General features: G+C 47.8%; 1 protein-coding gene across 12 annotated transcripts; it reads right to left on the bottom strand.

Annotated features, from left to right (window-relative positions):
* Positions 1 to 1,162: 1,162 nt before the first annotated feature.
* ZNF384 (zinc finger protein 384) lies at positions 1,163 to 21,545 on the bottom strand. Of its 12 annotated transcripts, XM_059184626.1 has the most exons (13): positions 21,345 to 21,545; positions 21,080 to 21,141; positions 20,149 to 20,208; positions 13,614 to 13,684; positions 12,855 to 13,092; positions 12,572 to 12,619; positions 12,042 to 12,375; positions 11,077 to 11,169; positions 7,191 to 7,415; positions 6,308 to 6,490; positions 4,699 to 4,777; positions 3,404 to 3,562; positions 1,163 to 2,805 (listed from the first exon to the last, which is right to left on the bottom strand). In XM_059184626.1, exons 4-13 carry the CDS (start codon positions 13,677 to 13,679, stop codon positions 2,392 to 2,394), a joined length of 1,839 nt encoding a protein of 612 aa, XP_059040609.1. In that variant the 5' UTR covers positions 13,680 to 13,684; positions 20,149 to 20,208; positions 21,080 to 21,141; positions 21,345 to 21,545; the 3' UTR covers positions 1,163 to 2,391. The 12 variants fall into 12 exon arrangements, with proteins under 12 accessions (XP_059040609.1, XP_059040608.1, XP_059040612.1 ...); XM_059184625.1 differs by lacking the exon at positions 21,080 to 21,141; XM_059184629.1 differs by lacking the exons at positions 21,080 to 21,141; positions 21,345 to 21,545 and adding an exon at positions 20,978 to 20,996.
* Between the last annotated feature and the right edge of the window lie 875 nt (positions 21,546 to 22,420).

Below are 22,420 nucleotides of genomic sequence, written 5' to 3' on the forward strand. Positions count from 1 at the left end.
AAAGATTTTCAGTCACTTACTTTAGACCAAATATGTGAAGAAGGGTAAGATGAAACCTCAGGTTTACTACTAAGTGGTAAGATACTGCAGCTGGATCTAGATAACTTCACTCGAAGTGCCCCTGGATAAGCAATTTAATTTCTGAGTTTATGTCCTTCTCTATCATATGAGACTAAGTAGTACCTACCTCATAGAGTTCTTCCTATGATTGAGTGTGAGTGAATCCTTAAAAAGAGTAGATTCTGGTTCTAATACCTGTGGTGAAGATAGTGCGGTCAGGGCATTTTCAGCAATTGGTGAGGGAAAAAGTACTCGGGAAGCTAGCAGACACTGATGGATTTCAACATAGATAACACATTTGTGTCACAGCTCAGACTGAGAGGTCTTGGATGCCCACCCAAGAGACTGGCTGAGCCCAAAACTTAAGTGGGCATTACTTCATGGCCTAGCCACATTCTTCCAGGTCATGAGCATGGTTGTCCAGCAGTACGCAGATAGCCATGTTATTCAATGTTGGAGATTTGTCACATTTTCAGTGCTTAAAGGTTTTTAATTCTCAAAAAAGGAATCTCATAGGCGATCTAGTCTCATCCCTTCTAATTAACAGCTGAAGAAGCTTCCCAGTAAACATTGGTTGGCGGTAGAGCCAGAGCTGAAGTCCAGGTTTCCTGAGCACGTTCTACTTTTCAAGCACAACTGTCCTGCATTGTTACTTGTTTCTGGTTATGGCACCCGCTGCTGCCAACCTATGGATATGGGTAACAGATAGATGTACGTACACACTCTGCCAAGGAATTAGCCCTGAGCCTGGTGATGCTCAAGCAGGAGTGCAGGCCATTTCAAGAGGCCATGCTCCCATTTCTTTCATGGGGAGCTTACTGGTTTTACGAACACATGACTGAAACCTGGCTCTCATATACTTAGGCATCGCAGGGCCCATGACAGGATTTGTATGTAGAAACCCTCATACACCAGAATCTCACTTTAAGTATTGAAGCTGTGGTCTTCTATGCTTGGGGATACACACACAAGATTCTCATCACACAGCACTCACTCTTCACACATACACATGCTAGTGTAAATTCTTAGTACTGTCCTTGAACTTCTCCCCAGATATCTTCTTCCCATGCTCGCTCATATCAGCAGCTCCACTTGCCTCTGATCCTTTTACACGAATTTATTTCTATACAAGGTTCTAAAAACACCCCTTGGTTTGTACATAAGGTTTTTTTTTTTCTTCATTTTAAATTGCTTTATAACAACTGGTTTCCTGATTTTTTTCATTTTCTCTTTTCTCTGAAATCTGCCATGATTTAAAAACAAACAAATAAAAAGGACAAAAGGAAATAAAAATGCCGTTGGCCATAAGACAGGGTGGGTGGAGAAAAACAAAAAGGACAAAAATAAACATCAAATATGAAAATTCTCAGAGATAATGCATTTATAAACACAGAAATGGTTACAACAAAGATGGCCGTGATGAGTGGGTATATATATATATATTTATATATATATTTATATATAAATCCGTGTCCGGCAACTGACCGTGGCACCTAGGGAGCTAAGTCCAGTCCTTGTGTTTGCCCTGAACTCTCCCTTCTCTGCAACACCCCTTGTTTTGGGCTTTTATAAAGAACACAAAGCTCCCACAGCTCCTCTGGCTTTGGGACTGGGAGACTGAGTATAGGGTCTTGGCTGGCAGAGAAGGGGAGAGACTCCAAGGAAAACCATAACCCACACTTCTAAGCCACCCTTGACCATTTTGGGGATCTCTGGCCCCTTGGGGACCACATCTCAGCCCTTGCCCCTTTAGAAATAAAGGGGGTCTGACCCCCACCCAGATCTCCCTCTTCCAGCATTAGGTAGGAAGTGAAGTGAGACCACGAGGGGAAGACGGCTCCTGGGGATCGGGGCATGTGAGAAACCTCTGTTCTTTTGCAGGCAAGAATAGAATGGGAGACTGGTTGCCTTTAGGGCTCCCTTCTCTCAGAGATCTGGGAGGACCAGCCTCTAGTCTTCCACCAACCCCAACTTTGAGGATTATGAGGGTAATGAGAGGGTAAGTGCCCACACTGGAAAAGTTTCTATGAGGTCATAGCAAATCCCTCCCTTGAGCACCAACCCCCAATTTTGAAAAGCTATGCTTAGAAGGGGAGGTTGCTGGATTATACTACCAGCGAATTATTCCTTTGCCAATCAGGAGGGCTGATGTTCCTTTTGAAGAGGAGTTGAGAATAAGCATGGTATCCTGTGTAGGAAGGCCGTGCCCGAGGCCCAAGGAGATGGAGCCAAGGCCTGTCAAGGAAGAAGACTTTTCCCACTAAGAGAAGTTGGAGAAAGAAGGGACCAGAACTTCTTTCCCCTCTTCCCAGTGGGTGGCAGCACAGGTCTCTACGAGCTGGCCAGGTGCTCCACCTGGATGGTGCTGGTGGTGACAGTGAGGCAGATGTCCTTATGATGCTCCGCCGTCTTATAAGGGGTCAGGTCAAAGGAACACTGGGGTGGAGGGTTGGGGTTGCTGTCCCCGCTGCCCCCACCCTGGGGGGCTGCCCCAGGGGATTGGAAGTGTGGTGGCTGTGGCTGCTGCTGCTGCTGCTGCTGTGATGCCTGGGAGGCCTGGGCCTGGGCTTGAGCCTGGGCCTGGGCTTGGGCTTGGGCTTGGGCTTGGGCCTGGGCCTGAGCCTGGGCCTGGGCCTGGGCCTGGGCCTGAGCCTGGGCCACTGCTGCTGCCGCCGCCGCCGCCTGCACTTGTTGCTGGAGATCAGGAGGGTTGTGTTTCCGCATATGTTTCATAAGGTACGTTTCCTGAAGGAGATGGTGAAAAAGAGTTGAGGGATGAAAGAGAAGGAAAGAGGTTACTTATAACCAGCATCCTGGGCTCTTATTTTACTTTATAAATAGAGCCATAATTCAACAGAGACATTCTGGAGCTGTGGGCAAGTTCTCCCCAGGAGCCTCTGCCAGTGCTCACTCTTGGGCAGGAAGGAGAGGGGAAACCTTCACTGTCACAGTAGGCATTCAACCTGCCTTGGGAAAAGTGGTCATTTCCCCAAAGATCTTTGAATGGAAGGACTTTGCCACCTTTTCCTGGAGTCCAATGGAAAACATCTAACTGAAATCTTTCTCCCCAAATTGCAAGTTATTTTGCCTTACGTTTAAGTAAAATTAAGAATCATTGCTTAGCAATCTTCCTCTACAGGCTTAAGGAATCAGACACCCCCCAAATTCCTTAGCTACAGATCTATTTAATTTCTCCTCTCTTTATTGATTTTGGTTATCTGGTGCTAGGGAGATTCCGTATAGTCAAGGCAGCACCTCTCCCTCCGGGAAAATGGGGTAGGGCAGACTGGGGTCCTCCTGGCCTGTGGGGAAACGAAGGGTGAGCACGAGCATGAGCACTCACCGACGTGTATGCCCGACTACAGATAGTGCAGGTGTACACCTTGGCGTGTTTCACCGTGTGCGTAGACAGGTGCACCTCGAGGGAGGCTGCGTCCGTGTACGCCCGATGACAATTGTGGCACTTGAAGGGTTTATCTTTGTTGTGCTGCCGTCTGTGGGACTGGGAAAATGAGGAAAAATCAGGATAAGGGCATCAGACTCATCCTTCCTGCCTCTTTGACCCTTAATGCCAGAGCACTGAGCTGGGTGTCAGCCTGCCAGCTTCTCTCTCCATCTGAAGGTAGTAGGAACTGCTTTCAATAAAACTTGAGGAGTTATAGGCTAAGGGAAGAGCTGTAGCTCCTGCGGCATATTCCAGGATCCTGAAAAGTGGGAAGGACACTATGCTGGCCCCACTGGCCCATTGGTTCCCAAGCCAAAGCATGGGGGTGATGCCAGGGAATACCAAGACTTCTCTACAGAGCCTCCAAAGTCAAAACACTTTTCAAAATAATGGTAAGACCACGTTTGCCTTTTCATTCTCCTTCTCTCATGACTGTACAGAGATTTTGTGATGTTTAACAGAGCAAAGACTGAGCATGGCAGGCAGGAGCATCTAGCCAGCTTCTAGTAGGCTAAACATTCAAAACGTGCAGCCAGGGCGCCAGAGTGGTGCAGTCAGTCAAGCATCCGATTCTTAATTTGGGCTCAGGTCATGATCTTAGGGTCGTGAGGCTGACCCCACTTTGGGCTCAACGCTCAATGTGGATTAGGATTCTCTCTCTGCCCCTCCCCGACTCCGCTTATGCACACACACACACTCTCAAAAATATTTTTTGGGGTGTACATGTCTGAAAAGATGTTATATATGTTAACCTGCAATGGGTTTGTTATTTTTATTTTTTTATTTTATTTTTTTTTTAAAGATTTTATTTATTTGACAGAGAGAGATGACAAGCAGGCAGAGAGGCAGGCAGAGAGAGAGGAGGAAGCAGGCTCCCTGCTGAGCAGAGAGCCCGATGCGGGGCTCGATCCCAGGACTCTGAGATCACGACCTGAGCCGAAGGCAGCGGCTCAACCCACTGAGCCACCCAGGCGCCCCGGGTTTGTTATTTTTAAATGAATTACTAAATATTTTTTCAAGTTTTTCAGTTTCACATTCTCTGTGTAGACATCGACAAAAACTCTTCGGGTTTCCCAACAATTATTAAGAGCGTAAAGGGGTCCTGAAAACGTTTGAGAACCACTGCACTACTCAAATGGTGCCGTGACCCAAGTCTTAGACGCAAGACCCTGTGTGGAGGGTGGAACATTTACCTGCAGATTGGACAGCTGTGTGAAGGCTTTCTCACAGCCCGGATGTGCACATTTGTATGGTCTGTCACCGGTGTGGATTCTGCATGGGATGAGAAAAGGAGACAGGAAAAGCATGTCAGCAAGGCCACTCAGGGATTGGTTCCTTAACCGACCTCCTCAAGACCACTCCTGTCCTCCTCTGGGAGTACAGGCTGGATTTCCAGGAGGTCCCAGCCTCAGCTCCTCTCTCTCTCACACTGATCCTGCCACAGTGCCTGATCTCTGCTTACTGCCTCCATCACTCAGCTCAAGCTCCTCTGCTGGGGGAGGAGGGACCAGTGGCTTGGCAGCCAAGAGACAGGCAGTCCATAATTTGGCATATAGGTCAGCTCCTATAGTAGCTGTCCCTGATGAATGTTCAGAAACATAAGGTAAACACACTGGTACGGAAAAAGACATAGAACACTTCTTCCTCGGCCCCCACCATACAACCAAAACCTATTCCCTCAGCCTTGAACACCGCTCCCAGAAAAAGCTTTGGTATCAAAGAAAAGCAGAGAGTTATGCTAATTATGGAGAGTAGCAGTGATATTAATACACATGGCAACTCCTTGGGGCTTTTCCCAGTCTGGCCCCCTAAGGGCAGGAAATGCCTAGTTTAGTACCAATGTGACCTCTTTCCCAAACATTACTGGCCCCTCCACTGAGATGAGCCAAGGACTTGAGGGTCTGTGGACACCTGCTCCTCATCAGGGACTTCAGAGCCAGCTTTGTAACCACGTGCTTTTCTGGACCTCTGAATAAAATCTTGGAAACGTAGCAGGACAGGTTTCTTTGTGAGGAAAGCCCGACTCCTCCTCTTCGCAATGCCAGATGTCCGAGCACTTGGCGGGGGGGGGGGGGGGGGGTCACTGCATCCGGAAGCAGCCAGATGAGAGGGCTCCTGACCAGAAACTCTGGACTCCATTTCAACTTGAGATCCGCCTAATGGACATCATCAACTCTCCTGGCTGGCAGGTTCACTTCCTCCAAATTACTCCAGATTCATGGGACAAACAGTGGGCATCCTTATGAAGTAGGAGCTTTTTCATTTTGTTTGCCAGTTCTCTGTGCCTCCGTTTCAGACAGGTTTTGTTTTGTTCTCTATTCCTGGCATCCTTGGAAACTTGCTGGTTGCTGTAGGGCTCACGAGGCTTGTACCCAGCTAAAGTCCGATTATGTCTCCCGTTCATAATTGGTGCCCTAAGGGCTAGTGGTATGGTCTTCTCCAATCACATGCCCTTGCTTTGGCACCAACGAGAAAATCTTGCAAGATGTGCGTATTGGTGTTTGGAGCAAGAGAAATGAAGGCAGAAGCTGTCTCTACCCCGGATGAGTCTCTTTCTCCCATGGGTCAGGGAATGTCACAGTCACTGCATCTTCCCCACGCTGCTTGTGCCCCAGAAAGGTTCTGAGCGTCCGCTTGTGCCTCCAGGGTTGTGGCTTCTTCTTCTCCCAGACGCCGGTCGTATTCTCCTCCAGCCAGGTCTCTCCCCCGCCCCCCGCATGCGGGTTGTTGTGTGTGTCCGGGGCGGGGGGTGGGGAGGGCATGCCAGCGGGGCGGGGGCAGTAGCCCGCCACTCTCCCTTACCGTGTGTGCTGCTGGAGGTGGGAGAGCTGGCGGAAGGCCTTCTGGCAGTAGGAACAGTTGTAGGGCTTGGCCCCCGAGTGGATTCGGAGGTGCTGGGCCAGGTAGGAGGTGTTGGCGAAGGTCTTGGAGCAGTGCGGGCACTTGTGGGGCTTGATGGTCTCCGTGTGCATCTTGGAGTGGATCCTGCCGGAGGAGAGGAGAGGAGGGAAGGGGGGGAGGAGGAAGCAGTTCGACACCATGGGCTCAGCTCTCTGCTGGGTGAAATGATGTTGCTTGACGGATGAGAGCACCCCCTCCTCCCTCCTCCCAAACACACTCCGGCCTGGAGAGGCTAATGACGAGGACACCCAGAGCTAGGTTGCTGCTGATCTTACGTCGGTGGCTAGAATGGCAGTGAGATGATGAAGAGCTGCGACCCCTGGCTCCTGGTCACCTTAACGGTTTCAGGCTTGTCAACCCTCTGCTTCGTTCTAAGGTTATACACTCACCACAGATACCCTGCTTCCAAATAGTAATTTGAATAAAGACCAATAGCGCCTGCTCCCCATGGACCTGAAGTTGAATGCACACCTTGGCTCTGAACTGAAGCATATAGCATAAGCAGGGCCTGCTCTGCAGAAGATTTCCAAACACAGACACAGAGAGAAACCACAAAGACTGTTCCAGACTTGGGGACTGGAGACCACCATTGCCCAGGCCCACACAAACTGCTAAAATACAGAGTTTATTTTTCAGAGACAGTAACGAGAGCAAACGGAGGCTCCCGAAGGGCCATGTTGAAAGGGAAAAGAAACTGTGAGGACAGAAGAGTAGGCTCGACAATGCGGCCTCGGGGGCAGGGGTTCACAGCCAGGCGGCAGGGCAAAACCAAGAGCAGCCTTACCGGGTGTGCTGCTGGAGGTGGGAGAGCTGGCGGAAGGATTTCTCACAGAAGTTACAACTGTAGGGCTTGGCCCCTGAGTGTATACGGATGTGCTGGGCCAGGTAGGAGCTGTTGGCGAAGGTCTTGGAGCAGTGCGGGCACTTGTGGGGCTTGGTCTCGGTGTGTGACTTGGAGTGGATCTGCATCTCCGACTTTGAGTAGAATGTCAGTGAGCACATCCGGCACCTGGGCCAAGCGAGGGCAGTGGTTAGAACTGTCCCACCGGCAGCGCGCTGCACCCTCCCTCCACTTCCACAGAAGCCAGCCTATCTGCTCTTTTACCGCAACTGCGCTCAAAGGCCCATGAGAGGAGGATCTGCTCTACTTATTTTGGCAGTCTATGCTTTTAATACAGACCCACGAAATACAAATATTCCGTAAATATTCAAATGATCTGACTCCCTAAGTATGTAGAGAAACAAAAATTCAACCAGAAAAGACAGGTAAACCTTATTATTGGCTCTAGGCGAATGTGGATTTCATTGGGCCAGGGGTATCGACTAACTTGTTTTCCTTCTGCCTATAACTTGATTTTGGACTTTGAAAGGGCTCCCTGCCCCAACTTCTTGTGCACAAAGTTCATCCCTTCTCAAGTAGGGGCTGATGAGGACAAACTGACTATACTCCCCAGAAGGACTTCTCTCCTGTCTCCTCACATAATTGCCTTCTCTCAGATTCTCTCCTACTTCCTTTCAGCCAGTGACTCCTAGAAGGATGGGAGTGGAGAGGGATCGGAATTATCTAGAGGGGCTTTTCCAAACCATCTACGTCTAGCCCCCACCTTGGATCCGGTGTTCTACCAGCCACCTCCACCCCTGAGCCCCTGGGCAATCAAGTGAGAACCACTTTTGCAAAGAGCCAAGGAGTGAGCTGTCTCCCCCTCAAATATTTAGGAGGAAAAGATCTGTGAAACACTGAGCTTCCATGCTAACCCTTTCCTCTTCCCTAGCACATGGAGCCGGAGCCAGCACTCTGGGCAGACATGAGCGAATAGCTGATACACTTTCACCCATCACCTGAGTGGGTAATCCTTCCTGTTCTGATGTTGCCCAACCGTATCAAATAAGGAGCCTCTGAGCAAGATAAGCCACACCCGCTCAGACTTTATCGAATAGGAGTTATCTGTGAGCTGGAATGCTCTCATTCCTCAAAACCCTGCAGTGCACAGCACGAGCTGGTAGAGAGGGCAGCACCTGGAAGCCAAGCAAGTGGGGAAAAAGTCCCCTCTGCTCTGGTTCCTCCCCAACTTCTTTCTATCATCTGGCCTCAGGATGGTGTGGGGAGAGGACTTCTGCTTTCTTCTGATCCCAGGAGAATTTTTAGAGAATAAATAAGATCAAGACTAAAAAGAACTCTGTGCTCCTCAAAGGAAAAAATGTGACATTATTTGGGGGTATTATTATTGTTTCTACTAATTATGATTCATGTTTCTACTAAAATGACAATCATTAAGGTCAATTTCTGTTTCTCCAGGCACCTGAAAACTCTGAAGGAAATCGGATTCCCAGTTCGCCAATCCCTGGCTGCTGTCTGGCATGGCCAAATATTATATGGGAGGTGCAGAGGTTCTGTTTATAGCTAGTACAGGCCCAAGGACACAGCCAATGGAAGCCTGGACACTTGGGCTCTAATCAGGGTTCAATTACAGGCTTGCTTATCAATCTAGACCTCAATTTTCTGGTCTGTAAAATGGAGAGATAAACAGCTGCCCCTAGTAGGGCCAGCAAACCCCTGGGCCAGTCAATGGTAAGCCAAGAGTGTTCTTGAATAATAAAACTGCGCTAATGTTAACAGTACCAGTGCTGATGGATGACCTCATACCACTATGCGTTCCACTGAGGTTGGAAACTGGACACCTTGTCACTTGGGGGTGGGGGGAGGTACTAACGTTACAACATAATTTTCCTTGGTTGCTACAATTTCTAGGACAGGTGGAACCACACATTCATTTTTAACTCAAACAAAAGCTCATAGTTTGTGTGTGAGTGTTGAACACACAGCTAAACCCTTAGTATGAAATTAACTACAAGAGAGAAAATAACCCTTTTTATCCAAGTTTTCAACTAGAGAGGAATCTACAAAACTTAAATCCATGGACAATGGACTGGCAACAAAATAAGGAGTCTCAAATGACAATGATAATAATGATAATAATAGTTGCCATTTGTTGTGCCTGATATTACCAGGGCCCTGGTACCAGTTACAGGCACTTGAGACACATTGTTTCCACTCCTCACAACAACCTGGCAAGTATTATCCCTGTTTTACAGAACAGAACGAGAAGGCTCAGGTTAAGTAATTTGCCAAAGGGCAAACAGTTATTCACTACACAAAGCTATGATTCTAACCTATTCTGAGATGCCTCACACTAGAAGTACTCAAGGACAGGCAGACTATATCATCTGTCAGGAATGCTCAGAAGACTAAAACTACAGGGCCGAGGGTGGTGTAGGTGACCATTAACATATTTCTAACTCTGAAATCCTATGAAGCCAGATAAAAGAGCACAAGTCCTTTAATGCAAGGTGTTGGAGGTTGGAAATAGGAGCTCTGTAGCAGTGGGGAGTCAGCAGGAAACAGCAAAGCCACCACCCTATTTCACTAGGCCAGGGGGCACCAGTCACATCTAACACAAGAATTGGGCCCCTTTGGGGGCACGTAATACAATGACCCTGACAATGACAGTAATAACTTCAAATCACCCCAATTTTCCCCCTAAGATATTTAAAACCAATTTCAGATACTCAAAACATTTCCACATGATAAATGGGGGCCATGACTGCTCTTCCCATTTTACAAGATGGGAACCAAGAGCTAGAAAGAAGGTGACTTGTCCAGACTAACAGAACCAAAGTCCAACAATACCCAGTCAAATGACACTGACCACAGGAATGGATGTGGTTGACCCACACATGCACGGAGACAGGGATTGTGTATGTGTGTGTGCGTGAGATTAAAAAGACTCCTTGGGAACTCCAGAGTTCTGAGTTTCTGAAGAAATTCCATTTACCTAGAATATAATTAGGCGCCCTTGATTTCAGAGTTCTCCTTAGTCACCTGGGTGTGGGGCCAGTCAAGAATTTCAAAAACACTGAGGGTGTAGAAAATGCTACCACGGCTTCCTTCCGATTGTATATTCACATTCTTTCCCATAGTTTGGGAAGTCCAGAGTTAGCTTTAATGAGGGCCCAAAAAATAAACAAGCAAAAGCAAAAACAAAAACAAAAAGAAACCTCTGGCAGAATGAGGGGATCCTAATCCATGTGCAAAGCTCCAAAGGGTCAGAGACCTAGCCCATTATTCTCACAACAACACATTTTCTAGAGGTGTATCTCCACGTCACAATGACCTCACTTTGAGCAAATACATAAAAATCCAGATTTCTACAAAATAAAAGGGACTTCCACTATATGAAATGATATATAAAAGATGCTTTTAAATGAATCAAACTTGTCGGTACCTTTATAAAATGATATGATGTAAACATTTCCAGGAACACTTTTATTATATAAAGTGGGATACACCTGTAATAATAAAGCTACAGTGAACTTTCAGATTAGGAGCTGGAATTCTGCAGTGCTCAGTACTTTCTGCATAGCAACACTCCCCTCACTTTCACTTAAAAGAGGAATTTAAACACTCTGTAGTCATGGCTACTCTCCACGGTAGAAGCGTACAACACAAACACAAATAAATGCTAAATGACAACTATTGCTTCTTTCTTTTGAAGTTCCCAACATTTCAAATCTTAGATGACATATACTCCCAACAAATGGGAGGCATAAACAGAACTCTCCCCATTTTACAGATGAGGAAACTGAGGCCCAGAGAGGGGAAAAGGACTTGCCCAGGGTCACACAGCAAGTTCGTGGTGGAGCCGGGAACTGAATCCATGAGCCCAAGGCTCTGTCCATTTCCTGTGCCGCAGTTCCCTTCGCTCCTAAAATGGGAACAACATTGCCCATCTCGGTACACTAAGGACAGACCCAGTCTCCCAGCCATGCACATCTGCCCCTGTCTGCATCAAAGCTGTGACAGTGGTTATCCCACTCTGTAACCTGGGACCAGACTTCCCAAACCCACTAGGGCCCCTGACAGTTTTCAAGGGGATTAAAAGACATCCAACTTTCAAGGGGCAGGGAGTTTCCTTCTGAAATTCTTTTTGTATATCGCCACATGCAAATATAAGACTATTTGGCAATGGACAACTTAAAGGAAGTAGAGAATCCAAATGACTTTCATGAATTAGAAAGTGAGCAAACAGGCATTTTATAAGCATATAGTCTGGGATGGGGGGTGGCGGGAGAGAAGGGCGATATCCTGTTTCTCCCATCTTTTTATACAGATCCCTCCCATCATCCCAACCATGCAGGGTCAGGTAGTCTCAGAGCTCAGATATGGCCCAAGAACCAGCGGATGGCACGCAGGTTAAGGTTAGGGGCTTATCAGAACAGTTTCTTAGAAAACAGGAATGGAAAATGTAGAAAGCACAAAGGAGCTGGAGACGGAGTCTGAAACCCAGTCTAAAGCCTTATCATAAGGAAGAAACTCCGTTAGGTCATTCAAAAATTAGTCAATGCTGACAACCCCAAAAAAGAAGGCGTATAGTGGGTCTGCGTCCTGGGGAAGAGTCACTAGAGAAGTGCTAGTTGGAAGCTCTACGTTCCTGCCCCACAAGAGAACACCTGACATGCAAGTGGATCTGAGGTGGAAAGCTGTCCGCGTGGAGCCCGATTAAGGGCAAGACACGAAGGGGGTAGGTAAGCTGAGACAGGGATCCTCACCCCTTGCTGCCCTGGCTCTGATCCTTACCTATAGGTCTTGCCGTCTTTCTGATGGTCGTCATCATCCTCAGGGGAGAGGACATAAGGGTCATTCATCTCAGGCAGCCCTGATTCCAGCATCCGCTTCTTCTTCCGGCCCCGAGGGGGCTTAGGAGCCACGCTGCCACCTCCACCACCACCTCCTCCTCCTTCCTCTGTTAGGGTTGATGCTACCTTCTTGGAGAGGTCAGGGACCACCTGCAGGGCTTGTGAGCCAGGGGGAAGAGCTGAGACAATCATGGGAGCCGAAATGGGGAAGGTCTGAGCTGATGAGGCTGTGGTCACAAGGGAGCCTGAGGGGGATGTGATTACCAAACCAGGACCTAGGATTGGGAGAAAAAGGAGATGGTGTCATGTTGTCCAGTCCTGATCCTATTTACTTTCCCCCAGATCATTGTCTAACCAACCCCTCACCACCACCCCCCAGCCCGGAGTATATAGGAAACCCCAAACCCTGTAGAAAAATAATGGTCTCCTAACCCCTGTCCCCACCCCACCCCCGGTAACAGTGAGATTTACCCCTTGATTGACTCCCTTCTCTTCTCCACCTCTGAGAACAGGAGACTCCTTGATTCAGAGAAGGAAAGAATGTCACCTCCTCAAAGGCAGGGACCGCATCTTCTACTTCTTTGTATCCCCCACAATGCCTAGCGCATTGCTAGGCACACAGTAGGCACTTAATAAAAATGTGATTGAGTAATCAAACACATATCCCACTCCCCACGTCCTTGGAGCCCTCCAGCCTGGGGTACTGATCATGAAAGATCAACACCTCAGATTGGAGAAGAGCAGAGTGGCTCACCAGCAGTCATCAGTCCTGTAGACGGCACAGGGACCACGGTGATATTCTGGGTAACAGATGCCTGGCTATGTGGGGTCAGCTGGTCTGACTTGGACTCTGTGTCCATATTGATGCCTGAGGGCAGGGACACTGAGGCAGGCACTGTCAGCAGGGTGGGGTAGTGGGGTGGAGCCAGCCCACAGCCCTTCTCTGGCAGCAGCTGATCCTTCATCTTGTTGATGAACATCGTGTTCTCAATCTAAAACAAAAGGAAAGGGGAGGCGAGCGGGGAGGCAAGCGGCCACCTCTTAAAGGGCCTGATTTGGTCTGCTCCCTAAGCACTTTGCATGATCTGTCCTCCTGGGAGAGCAAGAAGTACAGTATCTTTGTGCTTCCAGAGAGAAGCCAGGACAGAAATGCTGTGATTCTTAGTGGCGAGGGACCTGGTGAAACAGCACGTGATTTATCTTGCTTCAGTCTCCACAATGATAGAACCTATGCTCAGAGTTGAACAAAGAAGGTGAAAGAGAAGGAGCAAGAGGGGCGCCTGGGTGGCTCAGTGGGTTAAAGCCTCTGCCTTCGGCTTGGGTCATGATCCCATGGTTCTGGGATCGAGCCCTGCATTGGGCTCTGTGCTCAGCAGGGAGCCTGCTTCCTCCTCTCTCTCTGCCTGCCTCTCTGCCTACTTGCGATCTCTCTCTATCTGTCAAATAAATAAATAAAAATCTTAAAAAAAAAAAAAAAAAAAAGGAGAAGGAGCAAGAACCAAACACCACCTACCTGTCCTGAGACTGTGGGGATAGAAGGCCAGAAGTACGGGTTAGAATTGAAGTGAGATTCTTCCATTCTACCTGAAGAGAGAAAGAGAGACTGCGTCACACTCATGACTAACCCAAAGAAATGTAGTAACGGAGAAAGGCAGTTGAGGAATTCCTGGCCTCTTCTTTGGCACCTGACCACAGGGCTGCAAATTTACAGTGAAGATCTCAGGATCTACCATATTCATCCTGGAGAGTCACTCAGCATGAAATCGAACAGAGCCTATCCTACCTCAGATGGCAGTGAAAGAACTTAATACACGTCTCACTTACCCACAGAATGTCACCCATAAGCCAAAGAAATAGACCTGGCTATACTTTCCTTTGGTGACAAAAAGAGAAACTCAAGTCATGAGCAGGGAAGGAATGTACCCATGGTCACATAAAGTAAATCACTGACCAACTTAGAAACAGCCAGGGTACCTATTCCTGCTCCTCTTTTCCTTTATCCCACAGATCCATCTTCCTTGAAATAAAACATCTTAAGACTTCCAACTGACATATTTGTAGTTCTGTGCAGCTTGAAAAGGTTCTAGGCCAGAACACAAAATGCCCGAGGGAACTGAAGAGTGAAATTGGCAGGAATCCCAATCAGTACCAGATGATACCTGGGGACCATGCCCCAACAATCCCACCAAGGTCTCTGTAGCCCCGCACTGGGTACCATACATGCTGAATGGAGCAGTGAAAACCTGGAATTACCACTCTAAAAGAGGTGAACCCTCTTTCTGGATGGCACAGAGGTTAAGCCTCTGCCTTCGGCTCAGGTCATGATCCCAGGGTCCTGGGATCGAGCCCCGCATCTGGCTCTCAGCTCAACAGGGAGACTGCTCCTCCCTCTCTCTCTGCCTGCTTCTCTGCCTACTTGTGATCTCTTTCTCTGTCAAATAAATAAATAAAATCTTAAAAAAAAAAAGAAAAAAAAGGTTTGAGCACTAGGAGTAGCAGCAGCACCCCAGATTTCTACTTACAGGATTCAGAAAAAGGACCACAGTGGGCCAGAATACATAACACAGTACTAGACGCCTGCCTTGTGATTCTCAAACACGATGCTTCTGAGAGTTCAAGTTCTTCTCTGTAAGTGGATGATAAAGGAGCTTAAAGCTTTGGGAGGAAGGAATAAGCAAAAAGAGCAATCCCTCAGAATCATGTTGCAAGTCACAGATGGATACGGAATCTAGGCATCCCACCATTTCCCCATTCCAATCACTTCTCCTAGCAAGGTAGTATGTTAATGGCAATTATTCAAGAGTAACTTCCCCAAATCCTGGACCCAGGAAGTTCCAGTCCAACAGAAGGTAGGTGAAGAGGGAGTATGACACTGCTGGAATGGGGAAATGACCAACAGCTGGAAATAAAACATTAACATCATGCTGCTAGTCTGAACCAGAAGCAACGAAGATTCAGGTCGGGGTCGGGGGTGGGGGGGAGAGGACCTGTGACTTCCAGCCATGAGTGGCTGGAGGATGTGCTGGAGGCAGATACCAGAACCACTAAGTACTAGAGGGTACGTTGGGCATAGAAACCAGGTTTGAGGTAGATTAAGGAAACTAGGAAAATCTGTAACAAAGAAGGAGAAACAGAAGGGACATCACTCTAGATGTAACCCCTCCTTCTCCAGAAATCTTACCACTTTTCCTGCTCTATTAAACAGCATTCTCAATTTTCACAAAACCTATAAAGGGAAGCAGAACTGAATTGCAGCCTACTCTTTCCTAAAAAGTAGCAGAGGAGAAGAGAGGACTGCACCAAATCTGTGAATACAACTTTACACAAATAAGGCTCAGTATTAAGTGATCCCAGAATCAACCACAGGCACGTCCTGCCCCCCAACTTATAAAATATATCCAGGAACAGGGGTTCCTGGATGGCCCAGTGGGTTAAATTCTCTGCCTCTGGCTCAGGTCGTGATCTCAGGGTCCTGGGATCGAGCCCCACATCGGGCTCTCTGATCAGCAGGGAGCCTGCTTCCCCTCCCACTGCCTGCCTCTCTGCCTACTTGTGATTGCTCTCTGTCAAATAAATAAATAAAATTAAAAAAAAAAAAAAGGTTTTAAAAAAAATACATCAGAACAATCTCCAACACAGGTGCCAACCTTTTCCTTCCAGCACTAACTTTACAAAGGGGCCTCGGATCCTTCTTAGGCAACAGAAATCAAGAAATGATCAGATCAGTTTAAAGCGATCCAATCCTGCCAAGCCCTTTGGGAAGCAGGGGTCACATCTTGGATCTTCCCACGGTCTCGAACACAGAACTCCTCACCCAGTATGCAAGTCCACATTTAATGGACTGAATGACAGTGGACTCTATACATACAGATTTTGAAAACAATACTAGGGGCTTAAATCATAACTCACAACCCCATCTGTCTAAACTTCTAGCTGAGAGAAACGACACATACAAGAGTAGTGGCATATGATGGCAATGAAGTAGAGAATTAGGCTGGCCAGTAAAGAAAGGAGGGTCTAATTTATAATCTCCCCCGAAGGAAGTAAACACATTAGGGATGTGAAAATTTAGGAGGGAGGAACTGAAAGCCTGAAAATAAGACTATCTTCAAATAGGGTTCTGAGGCATAAGGCCCCTCCCTGACAGTAAAGATTAGATCCATTCATACTGTCCTACTAGTGGCTCAGGTGAAAACACTTTATGAAAGAAACAGCCCCTGTGGGTTCTTTACCAAGGGGGCACACAAAGTGATGTGGCAGGGGGTGGCTGGGTGGCTCAGTGGGTTGGGCCTCTCCCTTCAGCTCAGGTCACGATCTCAGGGTCCTGGGATGGAGCCCCGAATCGGGCTCTCTGCTGAGCAGGGAGCCTGCTTCGCCCTCTCTCTGCCTGCCTCTCTGCCTACTTGTGATCTCTCTCTGTCAAGTAAACAAATAAAATCTTTAAAAAACAAAACAAAACAAAACAAAAAAACCAAAGTGATGTGGCAAACAGGACCATGTCACCACTACCATCACAATGAACATCTACTAAGTGCTCATTGTGTTCAGGAACTGTTCTAAGTCCTTCCAAGTACTTCACAACGATTGCATCATTTAATCCCCACAGCAACTCGTTGCAGTAGGCAGTGGGATCCCCACGTTTCAAACGAGGAAAGTGGAATCACAGAGTCAAACAGTAAATATTAGGGCGGGGATCTGAATGCAGATACCAAAGGGCAAGTTAAGAATGGGGGTTCTAGAAGAGACCCAAACCCTACAACTGAAGTACATACTCTCTGACACTGTGACTTGATGCACCAATTAAAATTTACATTTCCAGGAAGGGACTATACATTTTTGAGAGAGTTCTCCATAAATGTTTCCAAATATGAAATTTTGGTAACAGCTAAAAATGCAGTTAAAGAGGATGTTCTCTGTCCACAACCTAGGAGACCTCACTTGGCCACCAAGGTCATTGATTTTAGAATGACAGAATCTGAGTAAAAACACCAGACCATCAAAGGGATGAACCTGAATAAAAGCCCTCTCCACTTCCCTGGATACCTAGGCTATCACTCTGCTTTGGATCTTAACAGAACAAAGTGGGAGACAAGAACCACAGCTGGTCCCCGGACACAATGATAAATGTGACTCATGGGCTGCCGATGAATATGTCTGCCCCAAAGAAGGGGGTACATGGAGGGTTCTGCTCACCCAACTAGGAGCAATGTTTGCTTGCAAAATGACACCTCTATGCTACACTACTGTTCTGAAAAGACTGACTTCTATCCCTATCCCTGAAAGGGGATCAAATGGAGAGGCAAGAAGAAGGCTCTTGGGGAGCCTGGGTGGTTCAGTGGGTTAAAGCCTCTGCCTTTGGCTTGGTCATGATCCCATGGCCCTGGGATCAAGCCCCACATCGGGCTCTCTGCTCAGCGGGAAGCCTGCTTCTCCCTCTCTCTCTGCCTGCCTCTCTGCCTACTTGTGATCTGTCAAATAAATAAAATCTTAAAAAAAAAAGAAGAAGAAGAAGAAGGAAGGCTCTTGCCAGAATATAATGTAAATGGTGCCCCCCTGCAGTTGTGTAACAGGGTGCTCCTGGTGCCAGATCACTCGAGACCTTTTTACTGTCCATTAACCTCTTAACTTTCTATGTTTCATGGAACAATTCTCCTTCCCAAACCATCCCAACATTCAAGCAGGCATATACCAACAGTCTTAAAACCTGGAGAAGCCCAATGATATTATGGGGAAACCCCATCTCCACAGAGTGCCAGTTCTGATGGTTATGCCAATATATCAACGATAATAAAAAGAACTGATTTATCCTAGATTGGGAAAGAAGTAGAAGGCTTTTGTTACAGACCCAAAGAGCAGGAAAGAAAGAAAAACAGTAAGTAGAAAGAATGTTGACAGATTAAAAATCTGGGTTCTAATTTCAACTTTACTACTGCAGCATACCCCAAGCATTCTGTTAATAAAAACGAAGGTTTACTATAGTTAAGTTGAACAGTATTTTTCTTTCAAGAGGGTCAAGGAACTATGCATTTCTTTTCCAATCTCAAAAAAAATCTTCGAAGTACTGAGGAGGTGAAGAAAAAAGACAATTATTAAGTAACACCCACAAAACATTTAGTAAGACCTAAACTCTTACACCAGGGCTTTGTCCGTCAGTCCGTCCTTCCCCAGCATGACCAACCATCCAGGAACAAAGATGCCGCCACCTGCAGCATGTGGTTTTGGTAGACATGGCAAAAGGCCATAGTCTTTTCCCCCGCACTTACTATGTTTTTAAAAAATTGCTGCTTGCTTTTCAAATAAGCCCCTATTTTTCTTCAGGAAAGCAATATTCCCTTAACACAACAAGTCTTGAGAAAATCACAGAAGACTCTGCGGCAACCAAGTGTAGTAGCTGGAAAATGAACCTAGAAATCAAGACTTCTGGAATCTAATTCTAGGTCCCACATCAGTGGTTGACTCTGAATAATTTACTATTCTACTAAGTTTCTATTTGGGTAGAGGATGGAGGAGAATAAACCCCTTAAAACAAATTCATAAGGCATATGGTGATGGGAGGCAGCTCAAAAAAGAAAAAGAAATAAAATGCTTCAAGTGCTCCCAAAAGGAAGAGAGTTAGGGAAATACTTCCATGTGCCAAGGACTACTAGTGACAATTACTGACAATTACATAAAGACCACATAATTACAAAGGCACTACCCAAGAGTATCAGGTCTATAGCCTCCAGCTCAGTAATCATCAACTAGAAGCACTAACAATAGAGATGCAAAGAACAATCAACTCAACTCACCTATAGAAAGAACTTGAACCCAGGGACCTCAGACAATCTATGGAGAAAAACTGCTCCAAAATGCATAATTGCAGAAATGCTGTAATATTAGCTAAAGAACTTGAAATGAAGAAACACAGAGAGCTATTTTTTTCTCAGTAAGGAAACAAAATCTTTTTCCTCAGGTTCTAAGGGCACTCAGCAAGGGCCATCTTGATAGAATTTGGGGCCTTCCTCCATCTGTGAATTCTTCCAAGTACAAAATAACCCAGAACAGGTTTATCCCAATTCTCCTGGGAAAGACCATCACACCATGCCCAAACACACCAAGAAGACCACTATGACCACAAAGTTGGCAATCCGCGCCAGCAACTTCTACCCTGGGTACCGCTGGACCATGGTACTCAGTACTCTGTGGGAAGAAGAGCACAGCCTGTCCTGTCTATTTCACTACAAATGATGATCTGGGAAATATAAGGGGGGAAAAAAAAGTGGGCAGGGAAAAAGGGGGGTGGGGCAGTTGAAGAGGAAATATGCACTTAATATTTAATTATCAACATGGCCCAGAAACCTATGGGGAATAAATTTTATAAACCAGACTGGAATTAGTCCTCAGAAGAGATCGCTAGGATTATAAGCTCTGAACTCAAATACTTTTGGGTCTCACACTGTCATTTCAGACTAAAACTCTACCACTATCAAACCTTGTATTCTGAATTCTTCCACCAACTTCTGAGGTTCACTCCATACAACTTTACCCACGAATGAGGGGTTTTTTTTTTTCCCCTGAAAACTTAACCTTGACACACCAAACTCAAATAAACCTGTGTCACAGATTCTAATCACTCAACAAGTCCACTTGAAGCACCCCTCTGTGACATTAATATGAACCCCACTCTAAACTCAGCTCTGCTTGTTCCAAATACAGAAAAGCAATTTCACAAGCTATACCACAAGGACTATACTGGTGACTGGGGCTCATTTGTCCCTGAAGCAGATAAATTTCTCCTTTGGACATAATGCAGCCCTACTTGGTGATTTCACTCAGGCATTTCACAGATCATTTCTGAATACTGGTGGGAACAGAAAGTGATGGGGTAAAGTGCTAACTTTTTACACAAAAATTTCCTGGGCATCTTCAAGAGATAATTTTTCTCTCACATCAAACACAAGTATCACAATTGCTATTAAGAATTCTGTCACACTGTCCCCAAAAGCCCATTTAATTATGACCCCTTTTCCCCCCAAACCAGAAAAGCCATTAACCCAAAATTGTCTTACCCTCTCTCTCTCTTCCTCCTGTCGTCTTATTCCTTCTCCTTTCCAGGGCTCCTGAACTTTCTGTAAACAAATTGTCTGGGTTACTGGGGCCAGTAAGGGTACAGCCACCAGAGGACCTGCAGAGAACCTCAGGAATACTTTGACACTCAGCAGTCAGTCTGGAAGGAAGACAGACCCCCCAAATCCAAAGATGCAATGGTATAATAAGGAGAGTAGTGCCACCCACTATGCAGATAGGAGAGAAATAAATTCAATTCCCAGGAACTAAGATGAACTCTATCACCAGTGTTTGGGTTCCACTCCTGGGCTCGGACACTGGCTCTTCTTCGTTCCCCAGGGCCACAGGTAAGCAGGGGTCATAAAACAGAGGAGTTAGAGACCGAGATGGGCCCCTGCCCCCAGAGGATTGGCTCAGAAGACAAAACTGAAGACTAGGGGGATGCACAAGCCCTTGTGTCAGGCACAGTGCCAGTTCAGGCCCAGCCACTTCCTCTGGCCTCCCCCCCCACTTCTTCGAGGACTTCGCCCCTGCCTACCCAAGGCCTTGCGCCAAGAAGTACCTCCCTCAGCCTGCACGGGGGTCTATCTATTGGACACCTCAGCTGTCCCCAAAAAACCTTCGCTCCACTGAGACAGCCCCTGGGAGCCTTCTCCTGGTGTCGCCCCCCACCCCTTCCTCAAAGACCCTTCTTTGGGACGTCCCTCCTTCCCCTCCAGGGAGCTGAACTCTGCCACCCACCAGACAGACACCCGCCCCCTAAGCCCCCCCATTCCTCCCCATCGCCCGCTCCTCCACAACCACTTCCGGTTCCGGGACGGACACACATACAGTCACACCGTGGACCCCCCCTTCCACGCCCCCCCAAGGAAAAGGGGAGGGGGGAGGAGCAGAGAGCTTGGCGCGCGCCGGCTGCAGCGGCGCGAGACTCACCCGGCGGCGACGGCTGCGGCGGTGCCAGAGCCTGAGCCAGAGCGCGGGAGGGGCGGCGTTTGCTGGGAAAGGAGGGAGCCGAGTGGGGCGGGAGGACCAGCAGGGGGCGAGGGGAGGGGGGAGAGCGCGAGGCGGAGCGCGCGGGCACGCACTTTCGGCGCGAGACAGACCCACACACACGCACGGAATGCGCGCGAGACACCCGCAGGGCGGGGGCGCGAGGCAGTGGGTGGCCCCCTGTCTCCCTCCCTCCCCTAACACTCACCCGGAAGTGGTGCTGCCGCTCGTGCTCCCGAGAACCCCGATTCCTCCACGCCCCCTCCCTCCCTCCCTCCCTCCCCCCGACAGACTCGGAGTAGAGCTGCGGCGAAGAGAAGGCGGGAGCGCCGGAAACGAAAAGGGGGGGGAGGGAGGGAAATGGCAATGCAGGGGGGGCGGTAATGGGGAAAGGGGGGGAATGCAAAGGTCGAGTCACTTCCGGGAGCGGCAGAGCATTTCCGGCGCTGCCAACGCTCCGGAATACTCCGGGCAGAAGTTACGACAAGTAGGGGCGGAAGTGGCTTCCGCCCAGGGACGCGCTAGAGCCCTTTGTGGATGTGACGCCACAACGGAAGCGAAGGCGGGTTCCGCTGAAGGCAGAAGCCGAACCTTCAGAATTACGGTCCCGGGCTTCCGGAGGGGACTTCTGGGGAAGTGGGAGGGTGAAAACCGACAGGTTTATGAATTATACATCAGGTACGGGGCGGGAGTGGGGGGCGGGGGAAGGTGGGGATTTCTAAAAGACTATGGATTCGTTTTCCTTCCTTCAACGCGCAAGACTGATAGAGGAGGTTACCATTATTTTTTGCTATACTCCCAAGACTGTCTCAATGCTTTGAATTGTGGGAAAGGATGAGGATGTGTCAGTCGTTTTCTGAGGTCCCTGCTTAGGCCCCCAAAGTAACTGATAACCTCTCCCGACCACACCTCTGTATTTTTGGCTTAGGGTCTCTGTGTTCTTGTTGCCCTATCCACATCTCTATCTCCTCACCCTGCTCTACTTTTAAATAGAGCACTCATCCCCTCCCCCCCCCCCCTACTGTATTGTTTGCTGTCCACCTCTTCCTGCTGGAATACCGGCTTCATGAGGGCAAGGGCTTTGATTCGTTCGCTGCCGTATCCTCAGAGCCTGGCATTTAGTGAGTGGTCAGTAAACGTTTGTCGCAGAAATGAACACGGCATGAACTCTTTGAGGAAGCCTTACAGGATTGCTCGAATGCATAACGGTTCTGTTCTCTGAATTTCCACAGCATTTAGTCTGTACCTTTTGTTGCTCTTTTAACTATTTCATATATCTGACTC

The sequence above is a fragment of the Mustela lutreola genome, chromosome 8 (assembly GCF_030435805.1).
Source record: "Mustela lutreola isolate mMusLut2 chromosome 8, mMusLut2.pri, whole genome shotgun sequence".
Lineage (NCBI taxonomy): Eukaryota > Metazoa > Chordata > Mammalia > Carnivora > Mustelidae > Mustela > Mustela lutreola.